The sequence below is a fragment of the Armigeres subalbatus genome, chromosome 3 (genome assembly GCF_024139115.2).
Source record: "Armigeres subalbatus isolate Guangzhou_Male chromosome 3, GZ_Asu_2, whole genome shotgun sequence".
NCBI classification, from domain to species: domain Eukaryota; kingdom Metazoa; phylum Arthropoda; class Insecta; order Diptera; family Culicidae; genus Armigeres; species Armigeres subalbatus.
The window spans coordinates 95802718-95818792 of NC_085141.1; the positions used below are offsets into that span (position 1 = coordinate 95802718).

Genomic DNA, 16075 nt, shown 5'->3' on the forward strand with positions numbered 1-16075 from the left:
TTCGAATGATGGTTATTTATTCATAAAAATGTTAAAATGTTTTTTTTTCAACTAACGCAACCGCGCATTACTATGACGCCTAAAATTTGATCTTGTTGAGTTGACGGCAGACATGCATTTTGAGCAGAACTGATGAAGCTGCTCACTTCCAAGTTTGAAAAGCACGACTCGAATCTTGTCCTTGCCAGCAGCTTCACTGTTTTTCAGGTCAGGTCATAAGTTTTGTTATCTTTACAGATACGTATTTCGACCTCAACTGTCGAGTCAAGTACAAGACACTGAAGACGACCTTACAGTGGAATTAAATGGTGTCGTCTTAGACGGTTGAGTTTCTTTCTACTTAATGTAAGCTTCATCACCATTAAATTGTTTTCCCTTTTTTAATCAAAAACAAGAAAGCTAATTGAAATAAATTGTAATGTTATTTTAACAATATCTATCTGGCTATATCAAATCCAATCATAAATAAAGATCAAAATCAGAGAGGTGGTAAATATCAAATCTAAAAATTGCGGGCCTGTAGTTTTATGCGCATATCCTTGCAATTCTGATTAGCAAGAACATGATGTTTCCTACTGCTTTCATTCATTATTTTAAAAAATTGGAAGCTAAAGTTCTTGTAATTAGTCATCTATCATTTTTCCCCCGGATTATTGCTTTCATGCAAGAATACTCTCCTTATTATAAGTTATCATTTATTAGGTTACTCCCCAAAGTTTAAATTTCTGCTTCGATATTTTATGATATTGGCAAAAACACAGAAATCAGTCTCGATCTTTTTATCCAAATTATAGAATCCTGTATCGATGCTAGTTTCTTTTGCTTCTATGGAAAATTTTACACCATAGGAAAACCTAGTACCTACACTGCCGCTAACCGCAAGTCGAGCACATCTGTATATGGGCCTCCATATACAGATGTGCTCGACTTGCGGTTAACGGCAGTACAGGTCTATCCCATTCATCAATGGACTGGCATCCACGATCAATCAGACCACGAGCGATACTGCGGTATCAACCGAGAGGCCGGAAAACAAATTCTGGATATATTTGACGAAATTTTTTCCCGAAGCTGCTGAGGACGACATTGTAGTGTGGTATATATGATTGGTATGCTTCCTCCAGATCGTAATATTTCTATATTGTTTCTACAGTTTAGCCAAATGCATTTCAATGCTAGTTTGTGCATTTGCATACTAATGAAAGTTAAATTGACTTTATTCTGATTCATTTGCTTTATGTGTGTTTTTGATTGAATGAATCATTAACTTGATCAATGATAGATGATAATGAACAAAACAATGATGAGCGGAACTTTACGAAATATTTGAACGAAAACCTTCGGTTTACATTCGGGTCCGGTCGGCTCGAAGCGTCTTTGAGGAATGGGTCTGATTGAGTCGGCGTTGTGGGAAAAATCAGTCCCTAAAGTATTGTTATGGAGAACAGTCGTTGTTGTTGCGAATCAATGTTATCGAGGCTTGTCACCTCGATCTATTCACCACATGTAGATCTCGCCAAGAGCTGCTTGCAAGCTGAAGATGTAGTAGCGAAGGTACTTGTGCCAAGAGGACGAACGTTATCTATGTTATCGTTTATATCGTTCAAGGTGGGGGTCAGCCATGATCTAAAATAAAAAACCATGGATCTCTCCACTTGGCCTCCGGAAATACAATTCCGGGAGTTTGTTGACAATAGTCAAAGCGTTTTTACCAGGTGTTGTTGACCTGGTAGACCAATTGACCTCAACTCCAGAACAATTTGGGGAACCTAGAATATCTGAATTGGACTTGTTTGAATGATGAAGCATTCGCATGGGCTCTTAGGTCTTATATGGACACGATGGGTTGTTCTCAGTTTGATACTAGTCGTAATTGACCTGATAGGGAGCGGGCCATTTGGCTTAAAGTCATTTGGCATAAGGTCATTTGGCATAAAGGCCATTTGGCATAACGGTCATTTGGCATAACGGACATTTGGCATAATTGTAACCAACGTCAAAAGTGAGGGTCTAGGCATAACGGACATTTGGCATAATTTGTCTTTGCGTGTCTAAATGGTGACTAAGTGGTGCGGGAAACATTCCGGAATAGTAAATATAACATCCGTCGATAACAATATTAAAAAGACATTAACATCTCGTAGAAAGAATGCATTTGCAATGCAATGCAAAAGTAGGCGCATGCCTGGATGAGAGCAGTGGTGGATGTAATCCCCTCTTTAAAAGTAGGCGTGTGGTCGGATCATGGCGATGAAGGATGTGATCTCACAGATAACAGATATTGAGGCTGGCATCCGATACGTGTGTAAACATCCGCAACCATTAATTCAAATGTATTTTAACCGCGTTTGGCAATCGATTGGAGATGGCGCAAGGATCATTGAAAACGCAGCCCAAAGGCGGCTATCAAATGCATTGGCTGCAATCGCCGCTTATTATTCAGCTGCGTCCAAATGTACTGCCGTAATCAGTTGAGTAGGCCAACGTTTATCAATTCAAAAGTTTACACATGATTTTCAATAAAATGTGTTCTAGCCTAAATATCTGTTAAATGTGGTGATCCCTTCTTTAAAAGTAGACGCTTGTCCGGATTATTATAATGGTGGATGTGATTCCTTCTTTAAAGAAGGTGCTTGTCCAGATTACGGCAATGTAGGATATGATCTCTTCTTTAAAAGTAGGCGCTTGTCTAGATTAAGGTCACGGTGGATGCGATTCCTTCTTTAAAGGTAGGCGCTTGCATGTATTATGGCAATATATGACGTGATCCCTTCTTTAAAAGTAGGCGATTGTCCGGATTCTGGTAATGGTAGATATGATTCCTTCTTTGAGAGAAAGCGCTTGCCCTTATTGAGGCAACGGTGGAAGCGATCTCTTCTTTAAAAGTAGGCGCATGCCCTGATTAAGCCATGGTGGGTGTGATCCCTTCTTTAAAAGTAGACGCTTGCCCGGATTATGACAATGGTGGATGTGATTCTGGTAGTCCGAAGCACCTTCTTTCCCCGCAAAAATATCCACAAGGCCACATGGAGATCACCTAACCAAGAAACGGAAAACCAAATCGACCACGTTCTAATCGACGGTAAATTCTTCTCCGACATCACGAACGTCCGCACTTACCGCAGTGCGAATATTGAATCCGACCACTACCTCGTTGCAGTATGCCTGCGCTCAAAACTCTCGACGGTGTACAACACGCGTCGAAGTCGGACGCCGCGGCTTAACATTGGGCGGCTACAAGACGGTAGACTAGCTCAAGAATACGCGCAGCAGCTGGAAGTGGCACTTCCAACGGAAGAGCAGCTAGGCGCAGCATCTCTTGAAGATGGCTGGAGGGATATTCGATCCGCCATTGGTAGCATCGCAACCGCTGCACTTGGCACGGTGCCCCCGGATCAGAGAAACGACTGGTATTACGGCGAATGTGAGCAGTTAGTGGAAGAGAAGAATGCAGCATGGGCGAGATTGCTGCAACACCGCACGAGGGCGAACGAGGCACGATATAAACAGGCGCGGAACAGACAAAACTCGATTTTCCGGAGGAAAAAGCGCCAGCAGGAAGATCGAGACCGTGAAGAAACGGAGCAACTGTACCGCGCTAATAACACACGAAAGTTCTATGAGAAGTTAAACCGTTCACGTAAGGGCCACGTGCCACAGCCCGATATGTGTAAGGACATAAACGGGAACCTTCTTACGAACGAGCGTGAGGTGATCCAAAGGTGGCGGCAGCACTACGAAGAACACCTGAATGGCGATGTGGCAGACGAAGATGACGGTATGGTGATGGACCTGGGAGAACGCGCGCAGGACATAATTCTACCGGCTCCGGATCTCCAGGAAATCCAGGAGGAGATTGGCCGGCTGAAGAACAACAAAGCCCCTGGGGTTGACAAACTACCAGGAGAGCTTTTTAAACACGGTGGTGAGGCACTGGTTAGAGCACTGCACTGGGTCATTACCAAGATTTGGGAGGAGGAAGTTTTGCCGCAGGAGTGGATGGAAGGTGTCGTGTGTCCCATCTACAAAAAGGGCGATAAGCTGGATTGTAGCAACTACCGCGCAATCACATTGCTGAACGCCGCCTACAAGGTACTCTCCCAAATTTTATGCCGTCGACTAGCACCAACTGCAAGGGAGTTCGTGGGGCAGTACCAGGCGGGTTTTATGGGCGAACGCTCCACCACGGACCAGGTGTTTGCCATTCGCCAAGTACTGCAGAAATGCCGCGAATACAACGTGCCCACATCATCTATTCATCGACTTCAAAGCCGCATATGATACAATCGATCGGGACCAGCTATGGCAGCTAATGCACGAACACGGTTTTCCGGATAAACTGACACGGTTGATCAAAGCGACGATGGATCGGGTGATGTGCGTAGTTCGAGTTTCAGGGGCATTCTCGAGTCCCTTCGAAACCCGCAGAGGGTTACGGCAAGGTGATGGTATTTCGTGTTTGCTATTCAACATCGCTTTGGAAGGTGTAATACGAAGAGCAGGGATTAACACGAGTGGTACAATTTTCAATAAGTCAGTCCAGCTATTTGGTTTCGCCGACGACATAGATATTATGGCACGTAAGTTTGAGAAGATGGAGGAAGCCTACATCAGACTGAAGAGGGAAGCTAAGCGGATCGGACTAGTCATCAACACGTCGAAGACGAAGTACATGATAGGAAGAGGTTCAAGAGAAGACAATGTGAGCCACCCACCGCGAGTTTGCATCGGTGGTGACGAAATCGAGGTGGTAGAAGAATTTGTGTACTTGGGCTCACTGGTGACTGCCGAAAATGACACCAGCAGAGAAATTCGGAGACGCATAGTGGCTGGAAATCGTACGTACTTTGGACTCCGCAAGACGCTCCGATCGAATAGAGTTCGCCGCCGTACCAAACTGACAATCTACAAAACGCTAATTAGACCGGTAGTCCTCTACGGACACGAGACCTGGACGATGCTCGTGGAGGACCAACGCGCACTTGGAGTTTTCGAAAGGAAAGTGCTGCGTACCATCTATGGTGGGGTGCAGATGGCGGACGGTACGTAGAGGAGGCGAATGAACCACGAATTGCATCAGCTGTTGGGAGAGCCATCCATCGTTCACACCGCGAAAATCGGACGACTGCGATGGGCCGGGCACGTAGCCAGAATGTCGGACAGTAACCCGGTGAAAATGGTTCTCGACAACGATCCGACGGGCACAAGAAGGCGAGGTGCGCAGCGGGCAAGGTGGATCGATCAGGCGGAGGATGACTTGCGGACCCTCCGTAGACTGCGTGGTTGGCGACGTGTAGCCATGGACCGAGCCGAATGGAGAAGACTCTTATATACCGCACAGGCCACTTCGGCCTTAGTCTGAATAAATAAATAAATAAGGATGTGATTCTTATTTAAAAGAAGGCGCTTGCCCGGATTGAGGCAATGGTGGGTGTGATCCCTTCTTTAAAAGAAGGTGCTTGCCCGGATTGAGGCAATGTTGGATGTGATTCCTTCTTTAAAAATAGGCGCTTGCACGGATTATTGCAATGGAGGATTTGATTTATTCTTTAAAAGTAGGCGCCTGTCCGGATTGAAGCAATGGTGGATGTAATCCCTTCTTTAAAAGTAGGTGTGTGGCCTGAATTATGGCACTGCAATGGTGGATGTGATCCCTTCTTTAAAAGTATGCCCTGCCCGGATTATGGCAATGGTAGATGTGACTCCTTCTTTATAAGTAGGCGCTTGTCGGGAATAAATCAATGCTAGATGTGATCTCTTCCCCGAAAACCACAGTTCAGATTGATTTGGTTACAATAACTCCCCAAGTAACCAAAAGTTCCTTTAAGAGTACGTTTTTCGCTTAATCAGCTTCACTGAGCTGCTTAAGCGAAAAACGTACTCTGAAAGAAGCTTGAGGTTAATTGGGTCATATGTGACTTGATTGGTTTTAGTAACTCGTCTACGACAAGTGTGTTGCTTGAGTTTTTAAAGTTAGGCGTTTGCCTGGATTAAGGCAATAGTGGATTTGATCCGGTCTTAAGGCACATGCCCAGATTGAATCAATGGTGGATGTAATCCCTACTTTGAAAGGAGACATGTGGCCGGAATAAGTCAATGATGGATGTGATCCCTCTCTCGGAAGTAATTCTGCCGTTTTGTTATTTCGTTCCTCCCGAAAATGTCTACCATCAGTCTAAATTCAGAAAACAGCCTCGACGTACTTTATCTACGCTAAACATTACATTAAATATCCCTTTCGCTTTCACAGCTCGAAATTATGTTAAATGTCCGTTATACCAAATGACCATTATGCCAAATGGCCTTTATGCCAAATGACCTTATGCCAAATGGCGTTATGTCAAATGACTTTATGCCAAATGATCCAGACCCGACCTGATAGACCAATTGAACTCAACTTCCGGACAATTTGGAGAACCTAGAACATCTGCATTGTACTTATTTGAACGATGAAGCGTTCGCATGGGTTCTGAGGACTGATACGGACATGCTGGGTTGCTGTCAGTTTGATATCAGGCATAGTTGACATGGTATGCAAATTGAATTCTACTCCCGGATAATTTGGAGAACCTAGAACATCTGAGTTGGACATATTTTAATGGTAAAGCATTCGCACGGGCTCTTAGGACTGATATGGACACGCTGGGTTGCTGTCGTTTTGATATCAGGCGTAGTTGACCTGGTAGACCAATTGACCTCAACTCCAGAACAATTTGGAGAACCTAGAACATTTGAATTGGACTTATTTGAATAATGAAGCATTCGCACAGGCTCTTAGGACTGATATGGACACGCTGGATTGCTGTCGGTTTGATATCAGGCGCAGTTGACCTGGTAGACCAGTTGACCTCAACTCCAGAACAATTCGGAGAACCTGGAACATTTGAATTGGACTTATTTGAATAATGAAGCATTCGCACAGGCTCTCAGGACTTATATGGACACGCTGGGTTGCTGTCGGTTTGATATCAGGCGTAGTTGGCATGGTAGACCAATTGAACTTAACTCCCGGACAATTAGGAGAACCTAGAACATCTGCATTGTACTTATTTAAATGATGAAGCGTTCGCATGGGCTCTTAGGACTTATATGGACACGCTTAATTGTTGTCGGTTTGATATCAGGCGTAGTTGACATGTTAGACAAATTGAACTCAACTCTCGGATAATTTGGAGAACCTAGAACATCTGCTTTGTACTTATTTGAATGAATGAATGAATAATGAAGCATTCGCATGGGCTTTTAGCTCTGATATGGACACGCTGGATTGCTGTCGGTTTGATATCAGGCGTAGTTGACATGGTAGACAAGTTGAATTCAACTCCTGGATAATTTGGAGAACCTAAAACATTTGAGTTAGACATATTTTAATGGTGAAGCATTCGCACGGACTCTTAGGACTGATATGGACACGCTGGGTTGCTGTCGGTTTGATATCAGGCGTAGTTGGCATGGTAGACCAATTGAACTTAACTCCCGGATAATTTGGAGAACCTAGAATATCTGAGTTGGACATATTTTAATGGTTAAGCATTCGCACGAGCTCTAGGGTCTTATATGGACTTGGATCACTATAAGTTCATGCTTCAGGCACATACAGTTTTAATTTATTCAGAGCAACTTCACCACAATCTGCCAGATGTATTGGAGGCCTTAAAAAAATTTATATTACATTATTTGCACAAATATTATACAATTGAATCATATTGAATAGCTCTGTGTATACGGGATGTTAAACAGACTATTAAATCTCCAAATATGACCAGTTTCATATATCACTGTCTAAAATTACGCTTTTGGGCCACCTAGTTTTCTCAACCATAAAAAGGAAGGATGGTCCGGAGGGGAGGGTTTACTTGTGCCTAAAAGTACAACTATTCCCCTCTTGACACCTCAGAGATATATGGTTTTCAAAATTAAAAGTTCGTCCTGGGCATCTACAGGTTAATTAATTGACTGCCATCGAGTAAGTACATATGAAAAGAAGATAGTTTCACAGTAAAACATAAAAAGTAATATCACATCAGATTAGATGCACATCATCGCCGTCGCAGATCCGATGTGTTATTACATCAGTATTAAGTGACAAAAAAGTGACGTACTTTATATTTTACCGTCCGAATAGTGAGATGTAATAAATTTACTACGTAATATTTGCGATGTAATAGACGAGGCGACGTAAAACCCGGCAGGTAGATGCCTCATTTTTGGGCAGGATTAAGGGGATCGGGATTTTTCATTTAAGTTCTTTTGTATTAAAAAACATTTTGTAGCGATTTTGAATTCATTTTTATTTTCCATACATCTTTTTCTTTGATTGACATTTTTGAATAGCTCTAGAACACTTATGTTTAATAATGTCTTATGGATAATGGACTTTTAGTTTTTACCATTTTTTTAAATTTCAAATATTTGGATTTTTAATTTTGTCAAAAAAGTTTTTATGCGAAATTTGTGATTTTTAGTAGACTTAAGCCTCGACTTGAGCAAAAACGCGCAACGGCATCGCTGCCGCATGGTGTGGCTAAAAATGTGTACGCCGCATAATATTTTCATAGCACGCCGATGGCTTTGAGAAGACAAACTGAGCTATAAGTTTGAGTTGTTCTTAAAGTTTTCATAAGAAGCACAAAGAAGTTCCTCCAGGAATCCTTCCTCCGGAAGTTCCTCCAGGATTTTTTTTGGCAGATTCTCCAGGGATTTCTGCGGAAGTTCCTCCATTGATTCCTTCGAAAATTCCTCCGAAAAATTTCTACAATAATTTTTCCTGAAGTACCTCCTGGACTTTTTTTTTGATGTCTTGATTAGGAAGACTTTCAGCCCTAGGCTGACACGTCTCCGAGTACCTTTTGGAATTCTTCCAAAAAATCCACTAAGAATTATTATTAAAGATCTTTCAGGAATGCCTCCGGAAGTTCCTGCAGGAATTCCTTCGGAAGTTCGTCCAAAAATTCCTCCGGAAAATCGTCCAAGAATTCCTCCGGACGTTCCTCCACGAATTCTTCCGGAAGTTCCTCCGGAAATTCCTCCACGAATTCTTCCGGAAATTCCTCCGAAAGTTCCTCCAGGAATTCCTCCGGAAGTTCCTCCAGGAATTCCTCCGGAAGTTCCTCCAGGAATTCCTCCGGAAGTTCCTCCAGAAATTCCTCCGGAAGTTCCTCCAGGAATTCCTCCGGAAGTTCCTCCAGGAAATCCTCCAGGAATTCCTCCGGAAGTTCCTCCAGGAATTCCTCCGGAAGTTCCTCCAGGAATTCCTCCGGAAGTTCCTCCAGGAATTCCTCCGGAAGTTCCTCCAGGAATTCCTCCGGAAGTTCCTCCAGGAATTCCTCCGGAAGTTCCTCCAGGAATTCCTCCGGAAGTTCCTCCAGGAATTCCTCCGGAAGTTCCTCCAGGAATTCCTCCGGAAGTTCCTCCAGGAATTCCTCCGGAAGTTCCTCCAGGAATTCCTCCGGAAGTTCCTCCAGGAATTCCTCCGGAAGTTCCTCCAGGAATTCCTCCGGAAGTTCCTCCAGGAATTCCTCCGGAAGTTCATCCAGAAATTCCTCCGGAAGTTCCTCCGCAAGTTCCTCCAGGAATTCCTCCGGAAGTTTCTCCAGGAATTCCTCCGGAAGTTTCTCTAGGAATTCCTCCAAAAGTTTCTCCTACAGGATCTTGCGGAGAATTCTAGGAATTCTAGAGGAACTGGCGGAGGAATTACTAGAGGAACTTCCGGGGAACTCCTAGAGGAACTTCTGGAGGAATTCCTGGAAGAACTTCCGGAGCAACTCCAAGAGGAACTTCCGGAGGAATTCCTAGAGAAGCCTCCGGAAGAATTCCTTGAGGAACTTCCAGAGGAATTGCTTAAAGAACTTCCGGAGGAAATCCTTGAGGAACTTCCAGAGGAAATCCTTGAGGAACTTCCAGAGGAATTCCATGAAGAACTTCTGGAGGAATTCCTAAAGGTGCTTTTTAGGAATTCCTAGAGGAACTTGCGGAGGAAATCTTGCGGAGGAATTCCTAGAGGAACTTTCGGAGGAATTTCTAGAGGAGCTTTCGTAAGAATTCCTAGAGGAACTTCAGGAAGAATTTCTAGAGGAACTTCCGGAGGAATTCCTTGAGGAACTTCTGGAGGGATACCTAGAGGAACTTAGGGAGGAATTCCATGAAGAACTTCCGGAGGAATTCCTAGAGGAGCTTCCGGAGGAATTTCTGAAGGAACTTAGGGAGAAATTCCATGGAGAACTTCCGGAGGAATTCCTAGAGGAACTTAAACTCCGCAATTTAAAATTTAAAATTATAAACTTGGTTTCTATACCACTAACCAAGCCGTCCACAACCAGGGCGTTAGGCAAGAAGATTCACGCTTCGATTGTGTGCTGTTCAATAGATGGTCTTCCTTTCTCCCTTTCAGCCTCTATCGTTTCATACTTGTTCGCGCCCTAGCGAACGGCTTTCAATCTGATGATTTTCGATTATCTCTCGATTAGCTACTCCCTCATACTTTGAGTAGAAATGACCGATAAAGCCGATAAACAAATCATTAACCACAATTACGGTCGTAAAATCTGTTTCAATTTTAAAATTATAAACTTAAAATTGAAAATTAAAAATTAAAAATTACAAATTAAAAAGTTTGAAATTTAAAATTTGAAATTAATCATTTGAAATTTATAACTTAATTTTTTTGTTAATTTTTAGTGTGCCGATTTATATTTTTAATTCTCAAATTTTAGTACTTGATTTTTTGTTCTCAGTTTTTGATTTTAAAATTCAAATCCTCTCAACACTCATTATATGTTTTTTACCAATGAATAGCCCTGCTCACACAATGATTCTTATAATGAATGAAACAGCCCTGGCCTTCACCAAGAATTTTTTTTTTTTTGATTTTGTGCCCACTCCGATAACAATTTATTATCACTCTTAGCATACCTTTCCGGAAGGTTCGGTCAAGCACCGCTCTTCAAGATAATTGTTTGTCAAACCATCTCCTGATTGGTCATCCAAAAACACTTGTTTTGCCTGAACATCAGATCAATTTCCAAGAGTATTTTCACTGTAATAAAACCAACCATTGTGAAATCCGGCAGGTTGTTTAAAACGGTCATAGTTCAGATCTCACCTTTGAAGCCGAAAATCCATTCCATTTTCTACCGTCACCTTTGGTGCCGGTGACTAATTTGTAAGCAAATCAGCGAAGTACAATCGTGCTCTTTCCCCGCTGATGGCCAGCTGGCAATTAATTCTGCTCCAACGTTACCCGAATCAATTGCTCCAACACAACAATTTTATAAGCCACTAACCACTTGATTTGTCACTATATTTCTTCACGCAGGTACACATTGTTTTCTTAATGAGAACTTGGTTTATAGCTGCGACTTCACCTGCGGCCATCTTCTTGCTGCAGCAAACGAAAATTATCTGCCCAGCTGTCAGTTGAGGATGTCATTTTAGATGCTATTTCGCATTGTCGCTCGGCAAAATTACATCAAATCATACGCATTGAACTACTTTTAGAGGTAGCATTACAAATGATTTTCAACCTTCATGATGTGCATTATTTTGAATGTAGTCAAATGCGCAGTTGGACAGGTAATCGTATGTCAATTTCACGCAATGAATAAAATGTTTGGGTTGATTAGATATTACAATGAGCAATGCAATAAAACATAGATTAGATGTGAAAATACATGAAATCTATTATTACATAGAATTTTCGGATACGTTTTCAGTAGTTACGTGGCAGCATATTAATATTTTTTTTGCTGTGTTGAGTTTGTTAAAAATCATTTTTTTTAATAAAACAACAGGTCTTGAAGAAGATCCCATCCCCCGATCGAAACGTCGGCGATGAAATAAAATTGTCTACGCTATTATTCACGACTGAAAGCCACTCCGAGAATCGAACTACAAAATTCACAGTCAAAATCCATCCAGGGAAAAACAAAAATAAACCTCTGCATGGCAAACTTGTACTATACAAGTTGCACAAATTGTACATGCTTGGATTAAACAAATTTGGTCATTATGGCTGCGTTAAGCTCCATGCTTGAGATCGCATCCGGTCTTGGTGCTTTATTCGATAAATTCGCACGCTCGTGAAACACAATCATCTATAATTATAATTATCTTTACACTTCTAATGTTTCTAATCCCAGAGCTTCGCTGAGGGTCCCGCTATCGAAATGGGTGACCTTGGTTCGGGTTGTAGAAGTAGCTCTCCGGATTTCTCTCTTTACCTTACTGTCTATCCTATAGCGGAGAGCTAAAAGGTTGCTGTGGCTGTGGGTGTAAGAAACTTCCACTTCCACTACATGTCGCCAACCAGATTTGGACTGCAGAGAGTTAGACCGATTATTGATTCCATCCCGTTTCGCCAGAAAGAACATTGGAAATAGTGGTTGCCCAACTTGGTTAGGATCTCTAGCAGTGTTGCCCTCTCTGATTGGTTCAGCGACTACCCCACTCTGTCGCCCATGCATTGAAGTCTTCTACAATCACTACTGGCTTGCGACCCACCAAGTCTGATGTCAGCCGATCGACCATCTGAGTGAACTAATCTATTGTTCACCTTGCAGGATCGTAGAGTAGTAAACACCATTTATTTTCGCTGCTATTCACGATAGCGTTTCCAAGGATAGGATAACGAAAAGGGAGCGCGACTACGATATTTAGACGATTTGCTACTCCCTGCTTTCATTATGTCCTTCAAACTCCAATCCCGTATACCCTTTGCCATAGCTCGCCTTTTCAATGATGGTGAGGCTGCTGCTGGTGCTGGTTGACTTGGATTGTTTGTTTGTTTTCGTGAAGCTTTTATGCAAATGCAAAAGGGCATTAAATTTTACTGCACTGGAGTGACAAACAAACCACCATTCCGTGCGAACGGAGGGGGGGGGGAGAGGAAAAGGGGGAGACTACCGCGGAAAACTCCCGACCAAGTGTCGTCATCGTATGGGGAGCGTTCCGGTTGGTTCAGCGGTGGTCAGCTGGAAAATGCATTCCATTTGTGTATATAGAATCTAAACTTGGGGAAAAGTTTGCGTCGTTTGTCAGCAACAGACACACACGTGTTGGCACACGTGCGGTGCCGACGGGTGTTTCCGCGCTCGGTCTGCCGGTGGCAGTGTTTTATGACTTGTTTTCCGGTAGGATATATGCTTTTGTGAAAGTCTGTGAAGTTCGTCCATTCTTTGGATGGCGTATTTGATGCATAGCTGAAACTTTTCGTTCGCCAACGCCCTTGCACACATCACCTCAATTACTAAATCCTAGTCTACTTGATATCACCGTTCGAGGCTTGTATCTAAAATCAGGATGATTGAAGCAAATATCCTGGTGAAAAAGATATATGTACGATAAATTATCTAGAAATTTTAACAAAGTCATACCTAAATATTGTCCTAAAATGATTCAAATAGAACTAGCTTTTACCACTAGCATTCCTTAAAATGACTAAACTGCAACCTTTATAATTACCGCGTTGATGCCGTGACTTTGAATGTAGCAAATTGAAAAGTTTATATTTGAAAGACATCCCACCCGAAACAGTTCAATTGCTTTTAATTTAATCAACGATTGTTGCAAATTTTATTTGAAACTAGTTGACCCGGCAGACGTTGTCCTGCATAGTAGGCGAGAATGTGCGAACTGCCCATGCAAAGTTCGCATAGGAATCACAATTTTAGTTATTCACGGTTTGCTCAACTTTACTCGTAATTTTCCCATTAGGAAATATCATATAAACCCGTCGGAAACTATAACGAATGTTTCTACTGAAGAAATGAAAAAAATCCTTCCAGCCGTTTTCGAGTTATGCGGATACGAACACAGACCATTTCATTTTTATATATAAGAGAAGAAAGAAGAAGAAGCTGAATAATTAGACAATAAATCAATCATCAGTTTATTACTCAATTTCACAAGTATCTCAAACAGTATTTATTTTCTTTTGATAAATAAAAAGTATCACATATTACTCGTCTTGGTTGTCAACCAAACAAAAATGAATCTGTATATGCTGTCCTCACTTAAGGATATTGAACTCTTTTATCATGTTTTACTGAAGATTGCAAACTCGTAATCATTACGGCCAAGTAACTGGTGTTTTTTTAAAATATGAATTGCTAAAACTGAACTTGTCTGGGAAACATATTTGAACAAATCGATACAGCAATGAGTTAATTTATTGGTCAGTGTTAACAAATTATGTAACTACAGACTGGCTGAGTTTTTTTGAAATAACACTCAATGCGGGGCCATATTTATAAATTGTCTTGAGTAATTCATTATAATTTGTTATACTGCACTAAAAGTTACCGAACTGGCAAAGCAAGGTTGCCCTTATTCCAAATGGGACACCAGCTGCAGTCGGTTCTAACGAATCGAAGAATAAGAGGTTATCGGCATCAATGCAGATAAACTGCTCCAGCGGAAATCGGCAATCACACAAACATGCACGCACACACGTACCAACGTCGGACCAAGCAAACGTGAAGGAAACAAAATCGTACGAAGGCCACAATCGGTGCGACGGTAAACTCCGGCTGTGCCAAACGAGCTCGTGTGCCGGAATGATCAATTTCTGTCCTTTTATTGCATTGTCTTTGGCGCAAACAGCTCCAAGGGGAAGAAAAACTGACCATGCGTGTCGGGTTCGGTCCCGCTGTGGAGTAGGGTGTCCCAAATCAATCTATATACATACGAATGAATTTCTGGCTGGCTGTCCGCCTCATAGACTCGGAATCTACTGAACAGATCGGCGTGAAAATTTGTACTCAGGAGTTTCTAGGGGCGGGGAAGGTTCCTTTAATGGTTCTAGACAAACCCTTTTGCCCTCTGGAAGGGAGGGGGCTCTTGGTATAAATGAAACACAATTTTCTGCACAACTGGAGAACTAATCAAGCAATTGGAACCAAATTTGGAGGTTTATGATGGCAAGACATATTTCTGTGGTGGATCGAGACCCTCTTTCTTCTGGCGCGTCGAGAAAAAGCTAGTACCTTCGTAAGGCGACCCTGTTTTGGAATCCTGAATCCGCTTCATCAATTGAACATCAATGGTTTCTGGAAGAACTTGCCCAACATCGAGCTGCTCACCAGCAGTTCTCCGTGGGTTATACATCTCCAACTACAACTACAGCCTTTATGGATTGGATACTCAAAAGAAAATAGAAGTGGGTCATCAAGATCAGTACATATATCCAGCAGTCGGTGGCGATTGGGATTCCCCATCCCAAATTATTTTCATGGGGGATATGGATGCCCACCATCTCGGGTGGTGTTGTTTGTGGATCAGATACTGGTGTTTCCCTCCTCGAAGCATTCGAACTCACCGGAACCTGTCGATATTCTTGCTTTAACGATCAACCAATACGATGGCCGGCGTTGATATCTCCCCAATGGCATACAGCTAGGAGCTGGCACTCCTAAACAGTTCCAAAGCTCAATGTTTTCGTTGAAGCGCTCAGAAGGTTGGTTGTAGAGCCTTCAAGTGGAGAGTGTGGAAATCACGAGCCCAGGTTTATGGATGGATCAGTGCTGTGGACTGGGAATCGGGGTCACTAACTATAACCGGACCAATAAAATATTTTTTCAGTGATTTAGAGTGGCGATGGAGCCTGGGATTAGTGAATTGAAGTGAAACTAGATTGTAAATCATGCACATGTATATTGAGTTTATAATTTATTAATAGATAATAAATTCCAGTTTTGAAGCTGTTGGTAATGGACACTGCTGTCAGAAGAGTTTTAATCAAGCCAAGGAAAACCGCCGCAACATTCTTCAAAGAATCTATCACCCGAGTGAAAAGGTATCGCCATGGACGAACTGAGGAGAAAGCTCGAGCTGCTAGAGGAGCGAAATAAACGATGGCGGGCACAACAGCACGAAAATGAGGAGAGAATCCGGCTGGATTATAAACGCAAATTAAAACAATTGGATGAGGACTACGAGACAGCGGCAAGGGAACTTGATGTAGAATTTGATGCACGTAGGAAAGCAATAATATTAAAATATTGCGGGCCGAGAATCTGTGAAAAGTCATTGAACGAAGAAGAAAAGCGAATATCTAACAGCAACGAAGCAAAATCAGACG

At 42.4% G+C, this 16075-nt stretch overlaps 1 protein-coding gene across 1 annotated transcript in view; it reads right to left on the reverse strand.

The window, feature by feature from the left end:
* The window catches only part of LOC134221815 (uncharacterized), a 56103-nt gene extending 41001 nt beyond the window's left edge, over nt 1-15102 (reverse strand). Inside the window, exon 1 of the mRNA XM_062700992.1 lies at nt 14982-15102. Within this exon, the coding sequence (XP_062556976.1) occupies nt 14982-15102 (121 nt within the window). The remainder of the gene's footprint in view (nt 1-14981) is intronic.
* Nucleotides 15103-16075: the final 973 nt, after the last annotated feature.